We start from the raw sequence: 26,182 nt of genomic DNA on the forward strand, positions 1-26,182 counted from the left end.
ACTGTAACAGATACCTAAGTTGTTTGTCTTCTGTTTCATGCAAAACATAATCGTGGACACACACTAATTAGGAGGTAATAGAAGTATCTGAAAGGAAGATTGGTTAATTTCACATTTTGTTCCTTTAGCTAATTTTCAGTCATCATACAGCATAAGGTATTCATCATTATGCTAAAAAAGAAACAGCTGCTGATAATGTTCAGTGCATGAACACAGAGACAGTTTACAATCTTATCACATAATAGGCAATCGTGATAACAATTGGACTTTCTGGAGCGAACAAGCCAAGTGAAAACTTTACACCAGATCTTCCAGCTGGTCAGTGGCAAGATTAAATAACTGGGCAACCACAGGTGAGCCCTAAAAGCTCCTGAAAAATGTGTCCAAGGACTGACAAGGCTTAACTTATGCCAGCTATAGCTATCTGATTAGAAGTTTCTGTTGTCTGCTTCATGCCAGATGAAGCCACCAGCTCATTCAAAGCAAATACACAAACAGCTATTTATTGCTGCAAACCATGCTGACTGGAAAGAAAGTTTTGGAGAAGAAGAAAAAAATATAAATATAAAATCAGGACATTTTTTTTTCTTCTCTCACCCTCTGTTCAGAGTGGGACAGATGCAATATTGCCCCAAAAGGGACAAAAGAATGACGCTCATGCAGATGCACTGGGTAGTCATGGAAAGTTTAAATGGAAAAGCAATTAACATATTACAAGAACTACAAAGCATTAGTGATGAGCACATCCAAAGCATACAGAGTCCCTTTATACCACACCAAAAATACCTCAACACTTCCCTTCTCCCCACCTGGGGTGCAACCAAAACCCCCAGGGATCTTTCTTCCCCCCATTGCTAGGCTAGTCTCAGGCTGGCCAGGCCTGAAACTGCCTCTCCCCTTCTTATCCTGGCATTAGGCCTCAACAGGCCAGAGGGGTCTGAGATACTTTCACAGCGTTACTCAGTAAGTAAGCATCTCCCATGGAAGCAGAGAGGGAAGAACGAGGAAGACAATGACTTTGCAACCAGATTTATAAGGGTGCAGGATTTGTGGGTAGAAATATGCTATTTTGTGTGTCCACCCACTAGGCTGGACACTCTGGATGCTGGAGGTGTGACTCTGTGGCTGCAGTTTAGGAGGCACCCAGCCTAAGGTGCCACACTCTCCTAGAAAATAATGGCTCAAATCCTGTCATCTTTGCTTTCTGATGGTTTTTCACCAATGTGATAAAAAATGTGAAACAAAAAATACTTCCTACACATTTAAACATTTTGGGGAACTTCATTCATATTGGATATGCATTCTGGACACAACTCATTGTGTCTGAAGATGAAAGCAAAGGAAAAAAAGATGCAAAGCTTCCACTCAGTGGACCTAAGTCCACGCCCTGCATGGTTCTTAACAGTTTGGTGTCAACAACAGTCCTTGAAAGCTAACCAGACAATAAAGTTTGCATATCTATTTGCCACGACTGTCAGAATAAAGTCTTCATTTCTTCATATCCCTAATCCTCCAGATATCTAGCAAACAAATCCCACAGCTCACTCAAAGTCCTTTGTGTGATTCTCAAAGCTATTTAAGGAATTAGGTTCCCATTTCCATCAGAGAAGATAAATAAACTTCTTATAAAAGAATTAGAGACTTACACACACACACACAAATTAAGTGTGAGGGTCCAGGGATCTTCCCACTAATTCACAGTCAGAAGACAGAAGTAGGACTCTGAATCAAATGTATGTGGACATCCAACTCTCCTGGGTTCTTTCCTGGAACTGATTCCAAGTACTTCTGAAAATAAAATCCCTTCCATCTATCCAACAGCCATCGGGGCAGGTATGCTCCCCAGGACAGCAAAGATCAGAGAGCATAAAATGTAACACAGGAAAGGCAAACATAGACAAAAAACCAAAGTACTTTCATAACAACTTCCAGTGGTGCAGCCTTTGAAGTCTATCGAGAGTGAAAATAAAAGCCAGCATTAGATGACAAGAAGGTGATTAAGAGCAACTACTGTGAAATGAATAAGGATTACACAGATTGAAGGACAGAAAAACTCTTTAACTCTTTTCTTTATAAGAAAAATACTAAAGTACTTGTAACTTCCCTTCATGTGAAACTACAGTCTCTAATGAAATGATAATATTTTTCTGCAGTATCAGTTCTGTGAAAAACTGAAGCCTGAACTGTAAGCTGAGAACTACAACTTGTCTTTAAAGTGAAATATATACACAATGTTTCTGATGAACCAGAGAACAAAATATATTCAACTGACAGACTATGTATGAAAGTAAATATGAAGCTTTTTTTTTGTCTTGAAAAATCTTGAACTGGCACAGAACATACACTAAGAAAAAGTCTTATTTAAAAAAAAAATGTTTTTCATAGCTGCTGAAATGCTGATCTAGGGCATACATGCCCATTTCATTTCACATAAAGATATGCCATGTGTCTATCAAAATTCTACTACACTGTGAAAGCCAAAAAGCAATTCAGTCTTCAAAATACTGTACAACGAGCACCACATTTTGGCAAAGACTTCTGTGTGTTCCATTACAGAGGAAAGATATTTAATCTGCTACTCTTGTGGAATGACTCCTCTCAATTCATGAAATATTCAATTTATCTTTTTTCTATTACTTGTAGCCTGTCTCTGCATCTGGTTTATATCTGCAAATGTGCATTTTAGGTTTTACGATTTTATTGTTATAAATATATTGCATATAAAGTAAAAATTAAGAGCAATTGTGGTTTTGTGACATATATTTTATGTACATCTGGAAACAAACCACAGAGAGGAGTTTAGTGGTTTTGGTTCATACAGATTCCAAAGAACTAAAGACTACTGTCAAACACTGAAATTTGCATAACATCATTCTGGGTAATGTATGTAAAACGTGAACCCCAGAATTTTTTTAATCAAGAGGTAGGAGTAACCACCACCCATTGCTCAGGTTGTGTGGTACTTTCCATGATGAAACAGCCTTTAAAGTTTGCTAAAACTATATGCAGTTGCAGTTCTTTGAACTAGATTGCTCCATGTCAAATGGCTACGATTCAAGCTTTTAAACTTGATGTTTTTAAAATTAAAATGTAAGTCAAAATGATTGAACTGGTTTTGGACTAAGAGTATGCAAAACCCAAGGTGGTTTTTGTGTTTGTTTGGTTGTGTTGTGTTGTTTTGTTTTGTGTTCTTTTTCTAATACACCTCTCTTGAGATCTTTCCTTTCTCAGCTATGAAGCTTCACATCCTGTCTGGCCTTGACACAAAAGAAGGATGAAAATTCATGAAGAGAATGGCTTCACATCAAACCTCTTACCACATCTGAAAATTTGGGAAAACAAAAATTACAGCTGACAGTTACTCATTAGTGAATGCTTAGCCTTGTCATATTCCAGAAAGTTTTAGCTGCAGTGTGTAGTGTGCTTACAGCCTAGTGTGTAACAAGTGTATCTGCAGTCTGCAAACAGGCTGGATCAGCTCTAGGTCAGGATGCATGGACCACAAGCAAAGATCTCGTCTCCTGGATCCTACAGGAATCCTTTCCTAGTACATATAAAGAAGAGATATAACCTGTGCTGTCCAAATGAAGGAAGGGGTCAAAAGTTGGTCTTGCAGAAGAAGAATAACATAGGCAGCACAAGTAGCAGGGAAAAGAGTAGATAGAAACAATGGGTTTAATTGCAAGCTGTTCAGACTTTCTTCCTGTGGGAAGAAACCAGGAAGAGAAATGAAATGTTTCCCACTAATTAACCTTCTTTGTACATATGAATTATGATTATACATCTCCTGCTGTTGTTTCCAGAGGATTCAACTTTATACAATATCCTTTCACAAGTGTACTACAGGTATTCCTAATCTCTCTCTCCTCTTGTATAAAGTAAGCAGTATTTAACTTGATAAAGAAATCTCTGTAAGAAAACCCACAACTAATTTCCTTTTTTGTCATTTCTTAAATCTCAACAGCATGACATCAGACTTCTTCACCAATATTGATAGATCTCCAGAAATGAACAATAGTTCCTGTTTTCAGATGAGACACCGGCACACATGAGGAACAAACTCAAAACTTCACCAATTTTGGACATCCAAACTGAGACAACATAAAAGAATTTCTTCCGATTCTAGTTCTTGATGGTGTTTCACTCTTCTCAGAGATTTTGGCTGTCTATCTCCTGTGTATCAAGTCAGACTAAGGAATGCATAACTCCTCATGTTCTGCAAGAATCAGTTTGCAGAGACTCAGCATCACACAAGCTTTGTGAGAAACACAGGAACAGTATTTCACCTCTCTGAAAAGGTGCTTTTCTGCCTTAACCATGAAATCACCTTCCTATTCTTCCCATAGTTCTCATCCTCATTTGTAATGCACTTCACAACAAAGAAGACTGGAGTTTCTGCACTTCACAATCATGAAGTGCACTGAAGCCCTCCCTGTGCATGGTATGGAGAACCCACAGAAATAAAACAATGCAGCAGCTTAGTTGCAGATTATCACAATACTCATCTTTGACTTCTGTGGTTTTTTTAGATCGGTTGGATTTTTGTTTTCGTGGTTTTTCTGGGCAGTTCTTCCATTGTATAATAGAGAACACTGCTTTAAAGAAGAGCTAGAAACATCTGTTCAGCACAAGTGACACTATCAAATGATTGAGATGCTAAGCATAGCAAGTCTGTTTCAAAAAAGGTCAAAGAAAACTCAGTTACAGACATTCTGCTGAGCACTATTTTTGTTTTAGGGACATAGTGGAAAAATTTCGAAGTTCTTTGTGTGTTGTTCAGCATTTCAACCTTGGCACTGTATTCCCACAGAGCATCTACAGATGAAAAAGACTGCATAAAAGCAACCATTTGCATTTCAAGTTGATTAAGTGGTTGAAGACACCTTGAATATTTTGCAATATTAATAAAGTATCTTCATGCACAGTAAAATCAGGATTAAAATAATTAATTTCAAATGTAGTTATAATTCTGACACAGAATTAACCTTTTTGCATATGCATTGTAAGGTAACTCATTTCTCACTCCTCTCCATTTGGCCAAGACAAAATTATGCAACTGAAAAGGAAAATAAAAACTTCAGTAGCTATAATATTAAATGCATTTCTTCATGTCTCCTGCATAAATGGGAGTAGTTAATTTGCTGTGAATTTTAATCAGGACTCTACTTAGAAATTTTGGTACACTTATTTAATTTCAATCTTAAATCCAGGCAAACTAGATAGTATGTTTTCATTTCCTTATTCAACTGGAATCCATTAAGGCTCTGAAGGTATTTCTGGCCACATAAAATGGACAAACAGGAAAATATACACAGACTGTGCGATACGAGCAGTCACTGCCAGCACAGTGGCATGAAAGCACAGCTCCAAGACGTATCACAGTTATTAAAAGGGTATATTCAGATGACAACAAGACAAACAAAAACATAAAAGCAAAGCAAAGCACTATCACATTAATTGTATTTAGGGTGTGCTGTCAGTCTGCAACATATGAGCTTAATTTGGCAATTAAGCTGCAGAATTCAAGTAATGTAATGTAACAGTGTGCTAGTGCCATCACAGTGAACCTACTCCTGGCATACAGCTTAGACTGCAAAGGTTAACTGGGAGCTTCTGGCTGCACCAGAAGCTGTCATACACAAACACGGGTGAGCTTCCAAGGACTGTTTACTGACGCAAAGCCTGATTATAAGGCTTAGAATTTGATATAAAGGAAGAACATATTGGCCTCTTTTAGAAACTGAAGTAGGGAATGAAGAAATAACAGCCAAATAATGAAGGTAAGGAAGAAAAAGTCATAATAATGTGAAGAGATAACCCTGACCCCCAGGCACTATCAGCAACATAAGAATTAACAATAAGCTTGTTTCCATTTTGATTTAGTGGTGGAGGCATTCATGTGGTAACTATCATTGTAACATCTGAGCATATTTTACAAGTACAGTAGCAAACATTGCCAGATCTCTCAAATAGGAGCCCATGCTTTGACTCCCTCCAGCACGAAATTGGTTTGCCTTTGTAAGTGCAGAAAACCATTCAAGTAGGTTATGGAGACCAGAGACTTCCTGAACCAGATGCTACCAGAGAGGTGGAGAAACGAGCTCTACATCTTGTTCTCATTGTGAAGATATTTTGGCTCAGAACAAGATCCATCTTCTATCTGACTGTGCTGTTCAAAGCAAAATTCTTGGCATGCACCTGCCTTTTTAATGCTTCAAGAGGCAAAACAAATGCATCAGAGGTTATTCACAGGTCTACAGCACTGAACATACCAAATCCTCTGCTGTTACTGGTTCTCCTTTCTTGTCGTTAGCCACCACCATTTTCCCCAATCTCTCCTTCATATCTTGAAGGCTGGTGCTAAGTGCCAGGATGGCCATGATTTCACTTGCAACAGCAATATCAAACTGAGCCTGTGAAATAAAAATAAGAATCATGAACCAAACCAAAGTCAGGTCAAATACGTGCAGGGAATCATCAAGAATAGACTCAGGGAAGATATCCTGGAATTCAAACAAATTCTGAATTGTAGCCTACAGTTTTTGAGATAATTCAGACTAGATTAAACATTTTGTTTCTATTATCATGTTAATGTTCTCCATTACACTTAATATACTCGAGTCTTGCAGAGCGCTTAGCCCCCTTGGCTCATGTTATCCTTAGCAGAAGCTCCCTGAAGGATCAAGAATTTTCTGTGGCAAAAGAGAAAACTGCCAGATGTGTTTTGAGCTTTACTGGCATGAGCACAACACTGTATTTTTTTTTTGTTTTGGTTTGGGTTTTTTCCTTCAATGTTCTCCAAAAGTTTTTTATACTTGTTTCAGAAACATTCTTGTTAGATTTGATCATTCTTTTTGTATATAAACTCAAAATTTAGAGTCTATGCTGCCCAGTCTTGTGCTTGAGCTATGATAATGAAAACTATTATCTTTGCCCCTCTTTTTTTCTTTAAATTAACAAATATATGTTAAAAAATAAAACCAAATCAACCAAACAGAAAACCCAGGAATTATCTTGCTATCAGGTCTATTGCTCTCATAGAAATACACTCACACTGTGCAGTATTTAAGCAAGAACTGCAGTCCTTCCTTTTCTTTAAAAGCCTGAATTATACACTAGCAGTATTTACACTGATTTACTGTTGAGTAAAGCCCAGGCCACATGTTGTCAGAGCCTAAGAGAAGAGAGCCAAAGACACTAAGGTGTTCTGTGACAGAAATGCAAGGAACAAGAAAGCAGAAAACTGCAGCTTCTTCAGTCTCCAATCCCAGCAATTAAAGTCTTTGTAAAAAAAAAATAGTAATTTGCATCAGACCTCTACCAGTTGTATCCTATACTAATACCAGAGGAACCTGTTGAAACTGAGGGCTTTGCCCATTATCAGGAAGCATCTACATAAGAGAATGGTTCAATGTTTACCCTACCACTCCCATCCAATTGCCTAGTATTTTAACAGCTTATGCCCTTTTTTAACCTGTGTTCCTGCTTTTAGATTCTGTCTTGACAGCTACAAAGCAGAGCAGCCCTATTCAGGCTAAACTCTGTGTACCTGCATGTTTAGTCAACACTTCTGAATACACTCAAGCACTTATCTGCATTGGGCACAGACAGAAAACCAGAGAAACCCAAAAATTAATCCTGTAATTGAGATTTTTAGCATAGGGATTCAAATGAAATGAAATTACAAAGCAGATTTTCTGCACGCCCTGAAGTAGTTCAATACATAGCAGAACAGCTGGGTACACAGTGAACAGTGTTAGCAGTGTGACATGTATGCTACTGTCTTTTCTGAAGTTAAGAGTGTCCCTGGCAGCTCATTGCAGCACATGTAAGACAGGAAATATGCCTGACAAATCTACGCCCAACTTGTATACTGGAATATTATCTAAATGAGAAAAAGTTTTTATTAACATTGTTTATATAAACCCCAAAGGACAAGAAAGAATCCCAGGTAGATGCTCAAAGAGTGACATAATATTTAATAAAAAACTCAGGCAAAAGCAGGTGCTATTTTAACTCAGCCTCTGAACACCTATGAAGTGCTAATAGAAGCCTTAGCTAAAAAGTCAGTTCTCTGCTGATGAAAGGTTCCACCCACATGGATTCAATTGCAGGATCAAGGGCATTGGTCATGTAATACTCTTTCAAAACCACAGCATCCCTGTTCATTAAAATGCAGACTTTCATGCCTGCTGTGCTTTGCCATTTTACACAGGTGACATTAATTTTAAGAGTGCTAGAACATCACTCCAAATATTTCTAAAGTGCATCTGCTAACTATGAAGTCCTGTTTTCTCTGGATCGGCTCTGAAATGAGTTTTCCTAACTTAGCTCTGTTTTCAAGTTGCTATGTCCACTTTAAACTGTGATGGATATGTATCAGTCCAATACATCAAAATTGAAAGCCAATTTTAGCCAAAACAATACAGAAGCACATTGGACCACCATATATCAACTAGTAGTCTGCAATAAAACAACTCACAATTAATTACAGTGGCAAAATTCTGTACAGTAAGTCCAGCAGAACTGGATCAAATCTAATCATGATATCAAGTCACTGAAACAAAGCTAAACAAATCTAAAACCTCTCAAGTGTTGCAGGAACTTGTACCAAGTATAATATTTTGTACCCAACCCATTACCAGAGATGAGTATTAACTAATATTGAGTTTCCTGCAAGTTATAGACAGAAAAGTCTCTACGCTCTCTCTCTCTCTCTCTGTGTTCAAAATCAAAACAGGCAAGTGTTTCAAGTGGAAGGTGTCCCTGCCCATGGCAGGGTGGTTGGATGCAGATGATCTTTAAGGTCCCTTCCAACCCAAACCATTCTGATTCAATGACTTGTCTTTTAAGGTCTTTCAAGTTTGACTAGTTTACCAGCTGAATTGATTAAAAACATTAGCACTGTTTTCCTAGGTCTGTTTATTTAGGCATAAAGCCTAGAAAAGGTCTGAAACAATAAAGAAAAATTAGAATATAAGATTTCCAAAATGGATGAAAGCCTTATCTCTTCCACAACAGCTATTCACCTCAAAATGAAGGCTGGGGAGGGACTTCTCAGGATCTCAGGTAGTGATAGGACTAGGGGGAATGGAATGAAGCTGGAGGTGAGGAGATTCAGGCTGGATGTGAGGAGGAAGTTCTTCACCATGAGAGTGGTGAAACCCTGGAATGGGTTGTCCAGGCAGATGGTTGAGGCCCCATCCCTGGAGGTGTTTAAGACCAGGCTGGATGAGGCCCTGGCCGGCCTGATCTAGTGTGGGGTGTCCCTGCCCATGGTAGGGGGTTGGAACTAGCTGATCCTTGTGGTCCCTTCCAACTCTGACTGATACTATGATACTATGAAATTAGTCAGACCTTCCCAAATTTCATTGAATTAGGAACAAGTCATCATTATCATACTGAGTTTGTCCCACCTAGCATCACTGTTGCACACTGCATCATTTCAGAAATGGGCTAACCCACACAACAAAAGGAATACTTGCTTGGAAAAGCCTGGCTTTCAATTTATCAGTAAGTTCTTTAAGAAAGTTCCAGAATCTTTCAAGCAGTAATGTAGTTTAGCTATCGATACTGCTGAAAAGTACACACATACTCTGAACTATCCCTTCAAGCATAATGCATAATAGGAAAACTCTGAATAACAAGGTATTGGTAATTTTTTGTCCTCACAATGGGACCAAGAACACATCACCAACAGAATCACAGGGGTTGGAAGGCACCTTGAAAGATCATCTAGTCCAGGCCCCCTGCCAGAGCACAATCACCTATACCAGATCACACTGGAACACATCCAGACAGGTCTCCAGTATCTCCAGAAAGGGAGACACCACAACCCCACTGGGAAGCCTGTTCCAGTGTTCCATCACCCTTACAGTGAAAAAAAAATTTCCTCTTCCCCCTGTTTTTTAACATTAAGTGTAATTTGAACTACACAGTTTGTGGGACACAAAAAAAACCCCACCCAAACCAAAAACCCAAACCCCACCAAAAACCTACAAGTTATATCTTATGAGTGCAACTTTGAGTACATTTTATAGGGCAACTTTTATGTTTGTAGAATGACAAAGTTAAAGCCCTAACATATGCAATTTTTGCAAGCACTTTCACCACATTGTGCAATATGCATTGGCTTCTGTTTCTGAAACTTCAGACTCAAGTACTCATTAGCACTATCAGTTTCATTGTAAGAATACTATACAACAGCAAAAGATGTTAGCACTGCAATTCAAAGAACTATGCTGAAAGAACTGCAGAAACATCCCTCAGCCTCTAAAGCAAAGTCTGTCCAGAATGTGACATATTAACTGCCTTTACACACCTGGCGGTTGAATCCTTTCTCTGTATTTGCCTGCCCGACTGTTATTCTGCGCAGGAACCTGTCGTTTGTATCCACCACTGAAAGAAGGAAATAGCAAAGACAACACATGTTAACAAGGTCTTGGGAATCTGGGGCTTCCCAGGCATATCTGCTGTTATAAATGTAAAATTCAGCTATGTGAACAGTGTAACCAGATAGCTACCCTCCTGCATGTTGGCATTAGCACTGATTTGGTTTCTTTCTCCCTTCTAGTTGGTATCATCAGCTGATAGGTTGAATTACATCAAACAGAATTTCTCTGAACATTTGAAGCTAACAGATGGTTAATATTGTTAAATATAAGTTATTATTTTGCCTACACAAGAAAAATCTGTCTTAATAGATACAATGTACCTCAGATCAACTTCAAATCATTTGCTTTGTCATTGACTTGTTAAGAATTGATTTTAAGACTGCATGATGTAGGTTAAACTTGGTCTGTTTCTCTTTTAAGGGTGATTACATTGTGAGATTGGTTCTTCCAGACAACTCACTTTCTTGCACATCACAGTAACTAACTCCACATTCAGCTGCACAGCACTCAGAGAAAGCTTTTTTTGAACTGCCAAGATCAACCATCTGCTATTTAACACAACTTCAGACAACTGTATTTCTAACCTGGAAACACTTTTGGTATTGCAAGGGCATGTCCAAACCATCCTGAAGAATTGCTAAGTTTGATAACAATTGACAGGAGCCAAGTTTTCTAATTATCCACTGACAACACTCAACTTCAAATGTTCTATTGTATGAACTAAAAGGAAATACTAAGCATAATTGAAGAGCTCTCTCCTCTGCTGAGCACCAATCAAGATGTTCTTCAGAAGAAAGATTAGAAGGAAGATGGAACTCCAAGGCCGCTCCTGCCCAGGAATGGCAATCCCTACAAAATGCAAAAATAGGCTCCCTCTTTCTTATAGGCTCTTTAGCCCTACAAATGTCAACTTGCACCAACTCTAAAAGAAAGGGGGGAAGGTACTCTTGATCAGTTTGGCCTGTAGCTTGGGAATCAACTCAGCCTTCTGGTAGACGCAGATTTGAGCTCTCTTCATTCAGAAGCAAAGAATCAGGTAACCTCTGAAGAAGCAGTCTGAACTGAAGGTCAGTGAAATCATCTCCCACTTTCCCTGCTGCTTTTGGAGATTAACAAATTTGTCTGTACCAATAAGGGTGACAATTACCCAAGAACAAGAAAAACTGAAATCTAGTCTTACACAACCTCACTTTGGGACTGTGAGTGAGCTGGGAGAAGAGCAAGATTTAAGTTATTTCTCCTTCTTAGTTATTCTCACTGGGGCTGTCATAAATACTACACACACCTTCTTTCCACTACATGGTATTTAGGTCCCTAATTTCTTCAGGAATTCCATTTAAGGGATGGTATAACACAGATTTGGCTAATTCGTTTTGCTTTCTATTTATATACACTCTTAGTCTAAAATACGATAATACTGACAGAAATTGCCAGTACATTGGCACACGGAAGCAGCAGCCTCACACCAAGGCATGGTAGTGTATGCCATTGTGAAGCCATATGGCAAGTTGATCTCTCAAACACGAACTTACCCCACCTTCTCCTCCTGGAAATTCCAAGTCTCACAAGCAGCTTTAAACAGTCCTAAATGTCCTTCCTGCCTACCCAGTCACTGCTAAGAGCAGGAACTCACTCTGCAGAGGAGAGGAAACTGGGGGTCCTGGTGGACAGAAGGACATGAGCTAGCAATGTGCCCTTGTGGCCAAGAAAAGCCAATGTGAGTCTCCTTCTCTGGAGACATTCCAAACCCACCTAGATGCATGCCTATGTGACCTACTCTAGGTGAGCCTGCTCTCGCAGGAGGATTGGACTAGATATTTGAAGTCCCTTCCAACACCTAATATTCTGTGATTCTCACCAGCCTCAACAGCCAGTGGGCTGTTTTTTGTCTGTAGTCATCTCATCTTAGTGAGATCACAGAACTTGAACACCCTTGATATGAAATTCTAACTACCCCTGCAATTCTTTCTGGTCACTAGGATACACTGGTTTTGTTACTATGGTCAGAATTCATTCTCCATGAAGACTCCAATAGCTGCACTTAGAAGTAGTAAAATAAGAAATAATTGAGGTTTGCCACAAGAGTAATTTTTCCTTTTCCAAATTTTCACTCTTCCTTATCCAAAGTAAACATTTCAGGAAAGTTTAGGTTCAGTCAAGCATTAGGCTTAATTTATCTACCTCCTTATCCTCTAGAGATATCAACAGGATCTGAACAGCAAGAGAAGGGTACGTAGGTAGAAGCTTTCCTTCATTTCAGTAGGCTGTACAAGTTCAAGTTCTTACAGGATGACAACTTTAAGCTTGTGACACTTCTAAGGAAGTATATTCCAATTTAAATTAATTTGTTGGACAATCTGAGAGCTTTCTCTTCTTTCCTGGCATGTAACAAGCTTCACAGACATATGGATTGCAGAGACATTTGCAAGTAAAACCTTTTCCAAGGTATCTACAAACACTTTTTTCCTAAACCCACCTTTTTTTTTTCCTGAAAAATTTAAGGTATGTACATTATATGGAGTTGCATGGAATAGATGGTTCACTAACATTGTTTGAGATGAATTAAGCAACTCACTTGAGGTAAACATCTGTTGAGTAATATTTCCTCCTTTTTGCTGATAAAAGTGATGAGTATCCTAACTCTAAATATTTATATTATTCCTTCACCCTAATATAGGCCTCTTGCAGACACACTGACTAATAAAAAGCAGCTTATGTCACATGCCTCAGTATTATTTTGAGGAAAGCATCCCAGTTCTGAGATGACATACACACAATGGCCACAGTAAACCATGGCCAAGACTCCTCACTTCTCAATACTTCTCCGAGAATCACGATACGTTCCACATTACAATGGTGAATTTAACTCAAATCTTCAGGCAGAATTTACTTGCTGAAAAAAGGAAAAATACAGAAGCTGAAGGAAACACTGAAATTTAACCCAGCAAAAGAACTGGAAAATGCAGAGGGGGAGTTGTTAAAGGGTGTGAGAGTGGATACTGGTTTGCTTGGAATACATAACTGAAATTGTACCACATCTTTCACCTCTTCATCCTAATGAAGCAAACAACTCAAGACACTTTTAAAAAAATGCATAATACCTGTGGTCTCTTTAGAGTCTGAGCTAATGAGACTGCTGAACCAGTGAGGATGAGGGAATAAAACTGAAAGAAGTAAGTAGTAATAATCTAAAACCGTAACAGACACAGCTACAGAAAGAATCAGTAAGATTTGTAAAATGCTCAGAAAAGCCATTTTCCTAACTTCTAAGACATGGTACCTAATGTGAAAGAGACAAGAGTTGTACTTAAACTGAGAGAGCCACTTATCATGGAACCTTCAAGGAAGAAGCAAGCCTCACAGAACAGTTAAAAACCAGTCCTCGGGAAGGCCACAAAGGGATCAGAGGATGGAACACCCCTCCTATGAAGACAGGCTGAGACGGTTGGGGTTGTTCAACCTGGAGAAGAGAAGGCTCCAGGGAGACCTTATAGCAGCCTTCCAGTATTTGGAGGAGGCTGATAGGACAGCTGCTGAAGGACCTTTCATGAGGGCGAGTAGTGACAGGACAAGGACCATAGGCTTCAAGCTAGAAGACGACAGATTTAGATTAGACATTAACAAGAAATTCTTCCCCACAAGGGTGGTGAGATGCTGGAAAATGTTGCCCAGAGAAATTGTGGAGGCTCCAACTCTGTGAGTGTTCAAGGCCAGGCTGGATGGAGCCCTGAGCAAGCTGGTCTGGTAAGAGATGTCCCTGCTCATGGCAAGGGGGTTGGCACTACATGATCTTTCAGGTCCCTTCCAACAAAACCCTTCTATGATTTTATCCCTCAGAATATTAGCAAAGTCTCTTGAGTTGCTGCAGTTAACCAACAACACACTGCACCCAGAGTTATTCCGCAGTCCCATTTCCCACTTGTGAATGGGTTGTTCATGCAGTCACAAAGTAGAAACAGCTCTGATTCAGGTAAAATTAAGTAAATTGGGAAATAAGTTACGATTAAATCCAAGCTGAACGTAGGCTTTCTGACCACATACCTCTTTGCCATGTTATGGTAGATGGGTCAATGTCAAGACGTGCAAATTTGCTCATCTCCTCCTCTGTTAAAGACCCAGGATCTGTCTTGTTTATTCCCAGCCTCTATGCAAAAACAAGTTAAAGAAATGCAATGAAGTTGCTTTTTTTGTTCAGAAGATATAGCTTCAGCAAACATTAAAAAAAAAAAGAAAGGCATGTCAGGACCCAAACTATTTAAAAAAAAAACAAAACAAAAAGACATGTAGGAAATTACCTGTGACTGAAATAGGGGCAAAGGCAGATGGTGAATGAAGCAAATATGGAGAAATGAAGTAAATATGGAGAAATACTCATAGGCCATTAAATTAACCATCTCTTTCTTACACAGAAGAAAATCGTATTGTAAACCAAAGAGAGAATTAATTGCTTGCTCTAGTTTGTGAAAATGTTTGAAAGAGCCATACATTGTGTGAATCATCTTTGAATGAAGTAAATTCTGCCTTAGGAGCCCAATCACCCATAAACTCAGTCACTTATGACAACTGAGTCAGTATCTCCTGGCTTCTACAGATTTACTATTTCAGCAACACCAAACTTTTTTTTTTTTTTTTAATGTGAATATGTATCACAGAATCAGAATCACAGAATCACCAAGGTTGGAAGAGACCTCAAAGATCATCAAGTCTAACTCATCACCACAGACCTGATTATATATGTATATATATAAAGATCAGAAAACTGTGTCTAAGAACTGTACTCTTAAAAAAAAAAACTCTTCATTTTCTTTGGCATTTGAAAGCATTCCTCAGTGAATTAACCAGGGCTAAGAATAAAGCAAATCTAAAAGTCTGAAAATATTCAATTTCAAGGAGCTACTCCAGTTTCTTCCCTATTTAAATCAACAGTTATTTCTAGAAAGCTGAGGACATCCTTTTGAAAGTATTAAAACTGCTTTCACAACGCTCCTTATTGAGTACTGGCATCTCAAACTGCGAGGGTTGCTTTCAAATCCAGGTGCAGGCACAGAGGCATTTCCCACTGTGCTGAGAAGGGCAAAAAGCTATTGAGAACAGCTTGCAAGTTTTGATGCTTGGTACCCTAAGATTTTTTCACCTCAGTTTTAATGCAGACACATTTATGTCGTCAACTGCCTGTCCTGTATTAGTATTTTTCTAATGTGCCGATCAATTTTAATCCAATTTGATATACTTAGGAAAGCTGGATGAAGAAGATTGAAGCTGTCTTTAAGGTAACATTCAAAGGGTTCATACTCTCATTTCCCTGTGCTAGTGGAATGCGTTGCTCCCTAGGCATTAATTAGAAGGGCATCCTCAAATCTGGATACATGCATACATGAATTGCATGAAATGGTCTTCGGGAAGCATTCTGGAAATAAGATGTGTTGCAAAAACACACCATGCACACAAATCTGCTTCTACCCATCAAAGGAAGAATGCTGTGAAACTGATACCAATAAAACCTCAGAAGTAAATGCTGTAACAAACATTCAAAACCAGAAGACATCACAAACCCAAAGAATATGAGCTTTCAGCTGTGACTTAGCCATAACAGGAAAAGTATTTTAACAACTTCAACTTTAATATTTCATCAGGCAAGACACAGCATTTTAAAACATTATTATTTTATTTCAGAAGAGAAAACCAGCAGAAATATTAGTTATGGAAAGAATATCACCTTCAAATCTTGTTACTGTACTGGGACCAGTGCTGCTCAATATCTTCATCAGTGATATAGACAATGAGATTGAGTGCACCCTCAGCAGGTTTGCAGACGGTATCAGGCTGAGTAGTATGGCTGACAAGACTGAAGGACAGGATGCCATCCAGAGGTACCTGGACAGGCTAGAGAAGCAGGCTGAGGAGAATCTCATGAGGTACAGTAAGGCAAAGTGTAAGATCACGTCCCTAGGTCAGAGGCAATCATTGATATCAACACAGACTAAGGGATGGCAGCACTGCAGAAAAGGACTAGGGGCTACTGGTGGATGACAAGCTGGACATAAGCCAACAATATGCACTTGCAGCCCAGAAAGCCAATCACATCCTGGGCTGCATCAAAAGAGGTGTGGCCAGCAGACCAAGAGAAGTGATTCTGCCACTTGCTTTGCTCTGGTGAGACCTCATCTGGAGTACTGTGTCCAGATCTGGAGATCCCAACACAAGAAAGACATAAACCTGCTCTGTCCAGAGGAGGGCCACAAAGATGACTAGAAGGTTGGAGCACCTCTCCTACAAAGACAGGCTTAATGAACTGGGGCTGTTCAGCCTGGAGAAGAGAAGGGTCTGAGGAGACTTTGTAACTACATTTCAATATCTGAAGGTGACCCTACTGGAAGGATGGGGAAAGACTGTTTAGAAGGGCTTGTAACAACAGAACAAGAGCAACAGTTTTAAACTAGACTAGGGTAGATTTATGTTGGACATAAGGAAGAAGTTCTCTACAATGAGAGACCTGCTGCCTAGGGAAATGGTTGAGGCCCCATCCCTGGAGACATTCAAGATAGATTTGATGAGACCCTAGTGTAAAAGACTAAATCTTGTCTCTCTTGATGTGAATCAACAAAGATAAAATCACCTTTGCTCCTCGCCCAGACAATGGCTGCCAAGGGAGTGGATGGTGAGCAGATGTTACCGGATAACAACTCTCTGGAATGTGCAAAGACAAGATCATCTCTAACCATCAGCTACCCCAGGAAGGGAGGATGGTGAAAAGGACCTAAAAAACCCTGTGACTAAAGAACTGTATAAAAGACTTGAGCAATGCCTGCTCAGGAGAAGAAAAATACAGAAGAAAATACAAGGAGAGAAAAAAACAGACACAGAAGAAAAGACATCACCATGCAGCCTGGAAGCAGCAGACCAGGAGGAACCCTCTCTCTGTGTCCTAAGTTACACCTGCTGCAATTCATGGAGCTAAAGAGGCTGCTCAGAGAAGGACTTGGACTTTGGGAATCTCTCTCTCCCCTCCTCCAGTAGAAGACAGCAAAGCCAACAAGGATGACATCTCCTCCACGTCAAAGTGACAGCACCCTTCCTCCACAAACCCAAACTGTCTTGGGTGGTGAGGGATGTGGTAATATAATTCCTTTCTTCTTCTCTCTCCCTCTTCTCCATCTCTCTCTCTTTTTTCCCCTCCATCTCACCTCCTCTCTCTTTTTTTCCCCTCTATCCCTCCCCCTCTCTCTTCCCCCCCCCCCCTCTATCTCTCCCTTCTTCTGTTACATCCAGTTTATTCTGTTACTAAATAGCCTTGCTGTTGATATTTTGGCCTTGTTTGTGCCTCTAATTTAATAACACAGGAATATTCGAAAGAACTGAGTCTATTTCCGTCTCTGGACCAAGACACCTGGGCAGCCTGATCTAGTTGGAGGGGTCCCTGCTTGATGCAGGGGAGTTGGACAAGATTACCTTTGAGGGTCCCTTCCAACCCAATGCAATCTGTGAATGTGTGATAAATTCATGAAGAAGATTTATTAACATGTCGCACAGATCAAATAACGTTAAACAAATGGTGTAAGACAGTATCTTTTATGAAGCAATAGGATAATTAGTAACATATTAATACATTAATAACTTACTCTTAGACGGGCAAGCTGAATAGCAGAAAATCCTCTGACACCGTTTACAACTGGAACAAGTCTATTATACAAGGCCTAGAAAAATAAACAAGAAGTTAATGAAATAAAAAGTTACCACTAGGAACCAGTTACACAGAAAGCTAATATTTGTTTTTTTTTTTTAATCAGACTAATTTCACTAAGAATTTCCCAACCACATAAGTTGTGGACTTCTAGTTAGCAATTTAAAAACCAGTTCTGAGAATGTGGTAGGCTTATGAGTGGTGTCATGACTAAACAGTCTCAATCACGTTTCTATGTTTCACCAAAGGAAAAAGAAAAAGTTATTATTTTTTTAAATTAAGAAACCTTTAAAACTTTAACCAAGGTCCACATTATTAAAACTACAACTATCATTTGCAAACTGCCCCAAATGTACATTTAGGTCATACCAAGTAAAGGGGATATGGCAACCTCACTCAGTTTTAGTACTGTAGCCAATACAGATACAGTGGAGGGGCTTCCCCATAACTCCATCTTCTTAAGGTACATCATACCTGATTATATATCAGAAGGGTAGTTTTTCACTTCAAAAGGAGTATATAATTAAAAAGAGCAAAAAATAGGAAACATGTTTTATTATTCAGTACAGTCTGAAATAGCTGACAATGTTCTGCACCTAAGATCCTTATCTTAAAGACTATCTCGTGATAGCTACTTGCCAAAAAAATATTTTCTATAATCAAAATTTCCCAGCAGTACATAGGATTGCTTCAGTAATAGTTCCTGTTCACACAGTGAAAAGATAACAGGACAGTCGACTTCTTTTGCTTTGCAATGCACTTTATTGAAAAACTGTAAAGAAAAAAATGTCATGTGGACATCAGAAAATAATTCTCACCTTATCAGATTGACTGTTCTCATGCAAGATCCTAGCATCAATAGCAGCAGCCAGTAAATTATTTGCAGCCGTTATAGCATGAATATCTCCAGTCAAATGAAGATTGAACTAGAAGGTAAAAAAAAACCAAAAAACCAAAATTTTCATATATGAAGCCATTTAATTCAATTTATTAATCTCAGGCAGCTCATCCCCTTGAGGCTGCAGTTCTCATTAGTCACCTATCAGCGCAGATGCAATATTATCAGGCAGAAACTACACCAAGCTATAGGATGGGCTTGTTTTCACCTGAGCATGTGGTAAACTACCCTTTGTTTAGACAACCAAAGCCACAGACAGTTTTATTCTTTGCTGCATGAGCCAAGAATGGAAAGCCTAGGGCTACAGTTCCACATCATTAATAATACATCAGGTTCCTGTCAGTATTTCCTAGCTGACCTGGACCAGAGGTGCCTTTTTCTGTTGAATCCCTGAGAGCACATCATGTGTGATAGCTTTGGCAGCGTATGCTAGCTTCCTGCTAGCCATGAGAGAAAAGCCTGAACTATCGCCCAGAGAATCTGCACAAACCCCAGCTGTCAGCTACAGCATGCTGAAGCCCTTGGGTGCACAGCTAAGATTGCTGAGGACAAGGGAGAGAGATTAAGGAAGGCATCCATCTCAGATTGCAGTAGACAACTGAAGCACTACAAACAATATAAATGTCATCTTTGTCCTTGCCCCAGCCTGTCCATGAACATGCGGATCATGGATCATGTAGCTTTACATCATGAACATGGTGCTAGGCAAGGGGACACACTTTAGTCAGGAGTGTTGCTGTTTTCACAGCAAGGCTATTTTGAAAGTACACGTCCAGCCAGCTCCTTCCAAAGCTGGTATGTGATTTTTCAGAAGCCCTTGAAGGGAGGGCAAGTCACCTTTCAGTAATCTAGCAAAAGTTGTGGTATTCCCCCTTCTGCAATACTCTGGGTATATCTCTCTCTACCACAGAAGTCCTTTTTGCCACACAGCAACTTCTGCTATAAATGAATAGTAAATCTCTATTTGAAAAAGAAAGGGTATGCCTGTGTTTTTCTGCTCCACCAGAAAATTAATGCTCTCATTCTCTTTTGCAATAGAAAGAAAAATTACTAGCAGTAGTCAGCTCTTTGTCTTGTATGTTATGTGTGGATAGTGGGTTTTCTTCTCAGGAAGCATCTGAAGGACATTTGAGATGCTGCAAACACATAAAGCACCTGTGCAACATTTTTACACCCCAATACTGCATCCCCTCTACAAAACATTGCAGGCATGTGGAGATGACAAGGGCCAACCCAATTCTCTAGAGAATCACCATCAATCAAGTTCTTCAGCAGCCACCTTGGCCTGCTCATCCCTCCCAAAAGAACAAGAACTTGCTCCCCAGTTGTCTCACCTCCTCCATGGGAATCACCTGAGCATATCCACCACCAGCTGCTCCACCTGCACAGGAAAGCATATGGTCACATCAAACACACTGGTTTTGGGAAAAAAACAACCAGAGTGTGTAACATACAGTGTTGATGACACATTTCTAAGCATTTTACTTTTTATTAGTGGCTCAATAATGTACCCAAACAACAGGTTTTCCTTTAACCTTGCGATTCTTTTTCAGCAGGCAGTAAAGAGGGAATACTTGACTTGAAATTAAAGCCTACACATGATGGCTAACCCAGACATTGGCTATGTAAGAGCTACCCTATGCTACTGCTCAGATTTAAGACAAAGTCATGCACATGCAGCTGTTGGGTGGAAAGACATGGCAATCACAAGCAAGCACTGCTTCTGAACGGAACCTTCACACTCTTGCCTAAGCACTCCTTCCACACTGCCTCTCAGGAAATAGGCAAAATTGTTCACTATGGCCTACACATGACTTGAGTGGAAGGATCAAAGCACTCACATGCACCAGTCTTGGCTCAGAAGCACCAAGCGCCTTCCAGCTGAAATCAAACTTGTTAAGTTAAACTTCAGCAAAGCAAAGTAGAGGAGATGAGGAGTGCTTGCCCAGTTAGGCACCAATCTCAGCTGAGAAATGGCAAAAGAAAGATTGTATTACTTCCTATCAGCATTGAAGACAGGCTTGAGCTCTGGCTGGCTCTTACCTGGCCCTCAGGTTCTTAAAGGGTTTCTAGGCAAAGAGACAGCAAGCTCACAATTAGAGGCAACAGCTCAGAAGAACAGGAGTTTCAGACCCAGCCAAACATATCAAGCAGATGCAACTGAACATTATGCATAACTGCCAATTTCCTTAGCTTGAGTATTTCCTATCAACATGAGTAGATTTAGGACTCCTTCTCCAGGAAGAATGAAATAGTAACACCTAGAGACATCTTCAGAGAGTCTCCAAGCAGAGGAGTGGTCGGAAGTGTGTATTTGCGCAAAATTTCCTGGCCAACACACGCCCATGCCTTTCATTATGTTTGGGCTTCATCTGCATTATCAATATATGTTAAGTACATGAACATAGAAATGAACAATGTGTGGGAAGACATATTCAAGAAGTTTTTATGTATTAGTGATATACTTATCAAAAGATACAATATGCTGCATACAATCCACTGAGTCAGTGAAGTAACCAAGGAATAAAAAAAAGCTTCCAAAAAAAAGGGGCGGGAGGGAGGAACCCAAAACAAACCAGCAATATTTCCTTTTAACATGAAAAGGTCAGAGTCTGAAAATATTATGTACCTTTAACTCCAAAAGTAGGTCCTTGGGAAGGTTGTCTCAGACAAGCAAAGGAATTAATGTTAAGGTGTGCAGTAAGTGCTTGAACAAGACCAATTGTGACTGTGCTTTTCCCCTCTCCTAGGGGCGTAGGGGTTATTCTAGAAAAACAAGAAAAAGATTAATCAAATTCCTTGCTGATGTCAGCCTGGCTAAGGATATCAGACCTTACAGCTTTTGATTTCAATGAAGAGTATTTGTATAGCAAATTTCAGTAAGATTACTTTATCTCCACAGCAAACCTGCCACAGTGTTAGCACCTAGCTCAAGTTGGAATGCTAACATACATGTGTCTTCTATTTAAGCAATTTACTATGATAGCAGAAAAAGAGAGGATTATTTTGGCAAAAGTTCTAAAAAGAATATATTGAATTTAAACATTTCTATTACAGCACAAAAGTCTCACCAGTTTCATTAACAAACCATCCATCAAGCTACTCTGCTACAGAAAAGTATTAATATATGCTCAATGTATGAGCTGTTTAATTCCCACTGCTCAAACTTTGAATGAAATTACAGAATACTTTAAATTAAATAACCAGGACTTCTGTTTGTAGAGCTCAACTATCTCTCTGAAGCTTCCATGTCATGACAACTGTTAACAATGATAGATCAACTGTTTTTAACATAAAACAGGACACAAGTCCCTATATTTATTTTACACTTACATTTCATGATATTTTTGCAGATTTACAACATCTTGAAAACCTTATGGTACAACTCTCACATTGAGACTATGACTGAACCAGGACAGAATTTCAGAAAACCACCCAGTCTCAAATCAGAGACTCTAACCTCCACTCCAATCTTGTCCCTTGCACAAAGGGATAATGAGTACTGATTTGGCAAGCAGAAAACTTCATCAATCTTCTATGAAGGCGAGACACCTCAGTTTAAGTGATGTCCTCCCTACTCCCAACATCTGCACATATGTTTATGGGTGAGTTTTGGAGTCTTTCTCCTTTTTGCTTTTCTTCTTTAAAGTATGAATACATCTCACATCTCCAAATTGCATTCAAATGATTTATCTGAGGCACAGCATTTCTCCTGACAGGCAAATGAAGAAAGTCTCAGTCCTTTTTCCACTCTCACAAGTCCTACTTTTTGGCAAAGTGTAACTATCCATATCTTTGCTGCCTTCCCTGACTGTAGAGGAAAAAAAGCAAGCACTGTAGTGAAGTTCACCTTAAGAAGTAATGTTCATCCCCAAGGAAATGCAAGAATGTGCACACATCCTAGTCAAAGAGCAATCCTTACCCTAGGACCTCTTTAAAAGCTAGCCATCATCATCCAAGCTAAATCACCTAGCTCTAATCAGAAACACTTCCTTTCCCAACCAGTAATTCTTCTAAGACAATTCTACCCTCAGATTACAATCCAATGGCATAAAAACATTACTAAAATTGTCAAAGGAAAGGAGACATCCACCTTGGTTTTAAGATACATCTTAGTTTGGTTAGTTCACAGATTAACAAAAGCCCTTCTTTGTCTCACAACATGTAAACACATGAAAAACATGAACTTGTCACAAATCCATCTTTTACATTGTCATTGCACCCTGGGCTTTTTGTTAAAAAAAAAACAAACCAAAAACTCTTTGCTAGATATGTCTGGAAAAATTTGAGCAGTAGGAGGCAAGCCAAATTAACACCATCTATACAGTGCTAGGAAGGAGTTTTCATATTCAGGAAAGTATCACAGTATCACCGAGGTTGGAAGAGACCTCAAAGATCATCGAGTCCAACCTGTCACCACAGACCTCATGACTAGACCATGGCACCAAGTGCCACATCCAATCCCCTCTTGAATACCTCCAGGGATGGTGACTCCACCACCTCCCTGGGCAGCACATTCCAATGATGAATGACTCACTCAGTGAAGAACTTTCTCCTCACCTCCAGCCTAAACTTCCCCTGGCACAACTTGAGACTGTGTCCTCTTGTTCTGGTGCTGCTTGCCTGGGAGAAGAGACCAACCCTTTCCTGGCCACAACCTCCCTTCAGGTGGTTGTAGAGAGCAATGAGGTCTCCCCTGAGCCTCCTCTTCTCCAGGTTAAGCATCCCCAGCTCCCTCAGTCTCTCCTCACAGGGCTGTGCTCCAGACCCCTCCCCAGCCTTGTTGCCCTTCTCTGGACACGTTCAAGTTTCTCGATGTCCTTCCTAAACTGAGGGGCCCAGAACTGGACACAGGACTCAAGGTGCGGCCTAACCAATGCAGAGTACAGGGGTACAATGACCTCCCTGCTTCTGCTGGCCACACTATTCCTAATGCAGGCCAGGATGCCATTGGCCTTCTTGACCACCTGAGCACACTGCTGGCTCATGTTTAGGCAGCTGTCAATCAGCACCCCCAGGTCCCTCTCTGTTTGGCAGCTCTCATCGCTTTGCCTTACCAAAGTTTCCTGCAGTCATACAATCCCTGATTTGATGCAGGGTTACAAAGGGAAAGTCACATGGCCTAATAATGCATACTTCTGGTGGTGTGCACACCATGCACAGCTTGAATAAGAAATAAACAGATTCAGAAGAGAAAGTCTCTATGCAGTAGTCATGCTTTAACTCAAGTTCCAGTGAAAACAAGGGGGTTTAGTACACCTCTAAGAGATTCCCTGAGCTGAGACTCTGAAATAGTATTTTGTCTACCAATAGCTTTGAACAACTCTCCTAATACCAAGTAGTATGTGGATTACTTAATTTAGGCATTTGTTTTCAGTCATTTTCCCCCCATGTTTATAACTTCATGTTTGGCAACCATCAGATGCTAAACATGGCACAATGATGCTAAAACATCATCAGTAACTTACTACCCACACTATTTTGTTATCCTACCCTCCTAAAACTATGCTTTCTTGAATCAAAGGGAATTCACAGATTCACTATGTAAAGCAAACAAAAGGTGAGTGATTTAGAGCACAAGCTGAGAAGAATACATTTTGTCTGTGCTGAATATGTGGCTCTCTGTGAGAAGTAGTTTCCACCAAAGTGAGGATAAAAATGAACTAGAACAAGCTTGTTTTCACCAGTGTACTAATACAAGCACACAGTGGTTTGCAGCAGTAAAAAGACACGTCTTTGCAGCAGACAGGAACTTAAATTCAAGAAATCTGCTTGGCTTTATCAGCCCACATTGTCTGTCTTCCTCAGATAGGTTTGATCATTTTAATCATTTCTCTCCCTTCTGATAAGCCCTGTGATCCTTGGTTTTCCTGGAACTGCAGATACTCAGATGAATATCTAAAGGCTCAAAATGTCTGAAGGCAATGGTGAGCAAGGAAGAAAACCAACAGCCAGACTTCCATAAACTTCCATAAACTTCCATAAACAGCGCTTCAGTGACTCTCCCAAGAAACCCTGTTCACTGCAGCAAGTAGGAACCCTTGAGAACTAAAAAAACACAGGAACCTGACTTTTCAGTCTCTTTCCACCTAACAGAAATATAAAAGCATGAGGACTGCAAATTGCAGTATTCAGTGAAGCCAGACTGGTCTGGATGATGCCATGGTTTAGTTGATTAGATTGTGTTGGGTGATAGGTTGGACTTGATGATCTCCAACCTGGTTAATTCTATTCTATTCTGTTCTATTCTATTCTATTTACCTATCCTCAACTTCTCATCATTCATGAGAAGGCCTAGCAAGACACCTTTGATTATCACAGGCTCCACAGTAGCCTGAAGACTACAGGATAAACCTTAAGACCTAAAGTTATTTAATAGTTTCGATAGTTAGTAGAACCACAGTTTTAAATAATAGTTGGGAAAAAGAAGGCCAGAAATCAAAAGAAATTTCTATTCCAATGGTTTCCTCAGAAAGCTTATTTTAAGTATTTTCTCTTTAGTACCTGGCCTACTTTGATATGTTTTTATAAATAAAATAATCCCATTAAAGTGCTTTGTGGACATTGAGATGTTTTTGCTGGCTACACTACTGAGCCTAAACTCTTGCAATTCAGGTCACTCACTCACATGAATATAAAATTACAACTGCCAATGGCTAGCTCCAGCTCAATTGTGCAGTGCTGTGACCTTATGCAAACCTAGGAGAAAAGTCTCCTTTAAAATACAGCAAAATCTGATGAACTTCAGGAGACTTCTACACACACTTGCATTATTCTTCAAATTTCTTTAATGTTTTCAATCTAAACACAGAAACCCCAAAATCATTCTCCTCCTGAAAATTTCTTGCTTTGCCACCTACCAAGCAGTAACCAGCTCTTTGGCAATGTAAGTTTTCTGTAATATTGGAAAGCCTTCTCTCCTTATGTATATCAAAACAAAGATAAGAATATGCAGACTTTCTGTTTGTTTGTTATACACTACATTAGCTTACAGTGGAGCTGTTTCTGTGGGAAAGCTACATGAGGTCTCCCAAAGAGAAAATAAACAAACAGTGAGAGGATACACTTGCACCAGCTGTAACCTCCTCACAGCTACCCCAGCCGCAGTGACTCCAGCAAGAGCTTCACTGGGTATGTGACAACTCCTTCCTTTCAAATTTCCTATCTTCAACTCATCAGGATCCACAATTTCAAAGATTTTAATGAATT

At 39.7% G+C, this 26,182-nt stretch overlaps 1 protein-coding gene across 2 annotated transcripts in view; it reads right to left on the minus strand.

Annotated features, from left to right (window-relative positions):
* MTHFD1L (methylenetetrahydrofolate dehydrogenase (NADP+ dependent) 1 like) overlaps window positions 1-26,182 on the minus strand; it is a 166,616-nt gene that overhangs the window by 103,711 nt on the left and 36,723 nt on the right. For both annotated transcript variants that reach the window (XM_068151920.1, XM_068151930.1), the window contains exons 12-18: window positions 21,603-21,739; window positions 20,308-20,354; window positions 18,894-19,001; window positions 18,014-18,088; window positions 14,436-14,538; window positions 10,322-10,398; window positions 6,273-6,413 (exon numbers count right to left, since the gene is read on the minus strand). In XM_068151920.1, coding sequence (XP_068008021.1) covers window positions 6,273-6,413; window positions 10,322-10,398; window positions 14,436-14,538; window positions 18,014-18,088; window positions 18,894-19,001; window positions 20,308-20,354; window positions 21,603-21,739 — 688 coding nt within the window. The remainder of the gene's footprint in view (window positions 1-6,272; window positions 6,414-10,321; window positions 10,399-14,435; window positions 14,539-18,013; window positions 18,089-18,893; window positions 19,002-20,307; window positions 20,355-21,602; window positions 21,740-26,182) is intronic.

This window comes from Melanerpes formicivorus, unplaced genomic scaffold (assembly GCF_026170545.1).
Source record: "Melanerpes formicivorus ecotype bairdi unplaced genomic scaffold, bMelFor1.0.p_v2 SCAF_2, whole genome shotgun sequence".
Classification (NCBI taxonomy): Eukaryota; Metazoa; Chordata; class Aves; order Piciformes; family Picidae; genus Melanerpes; species Melanerpes formicivorus.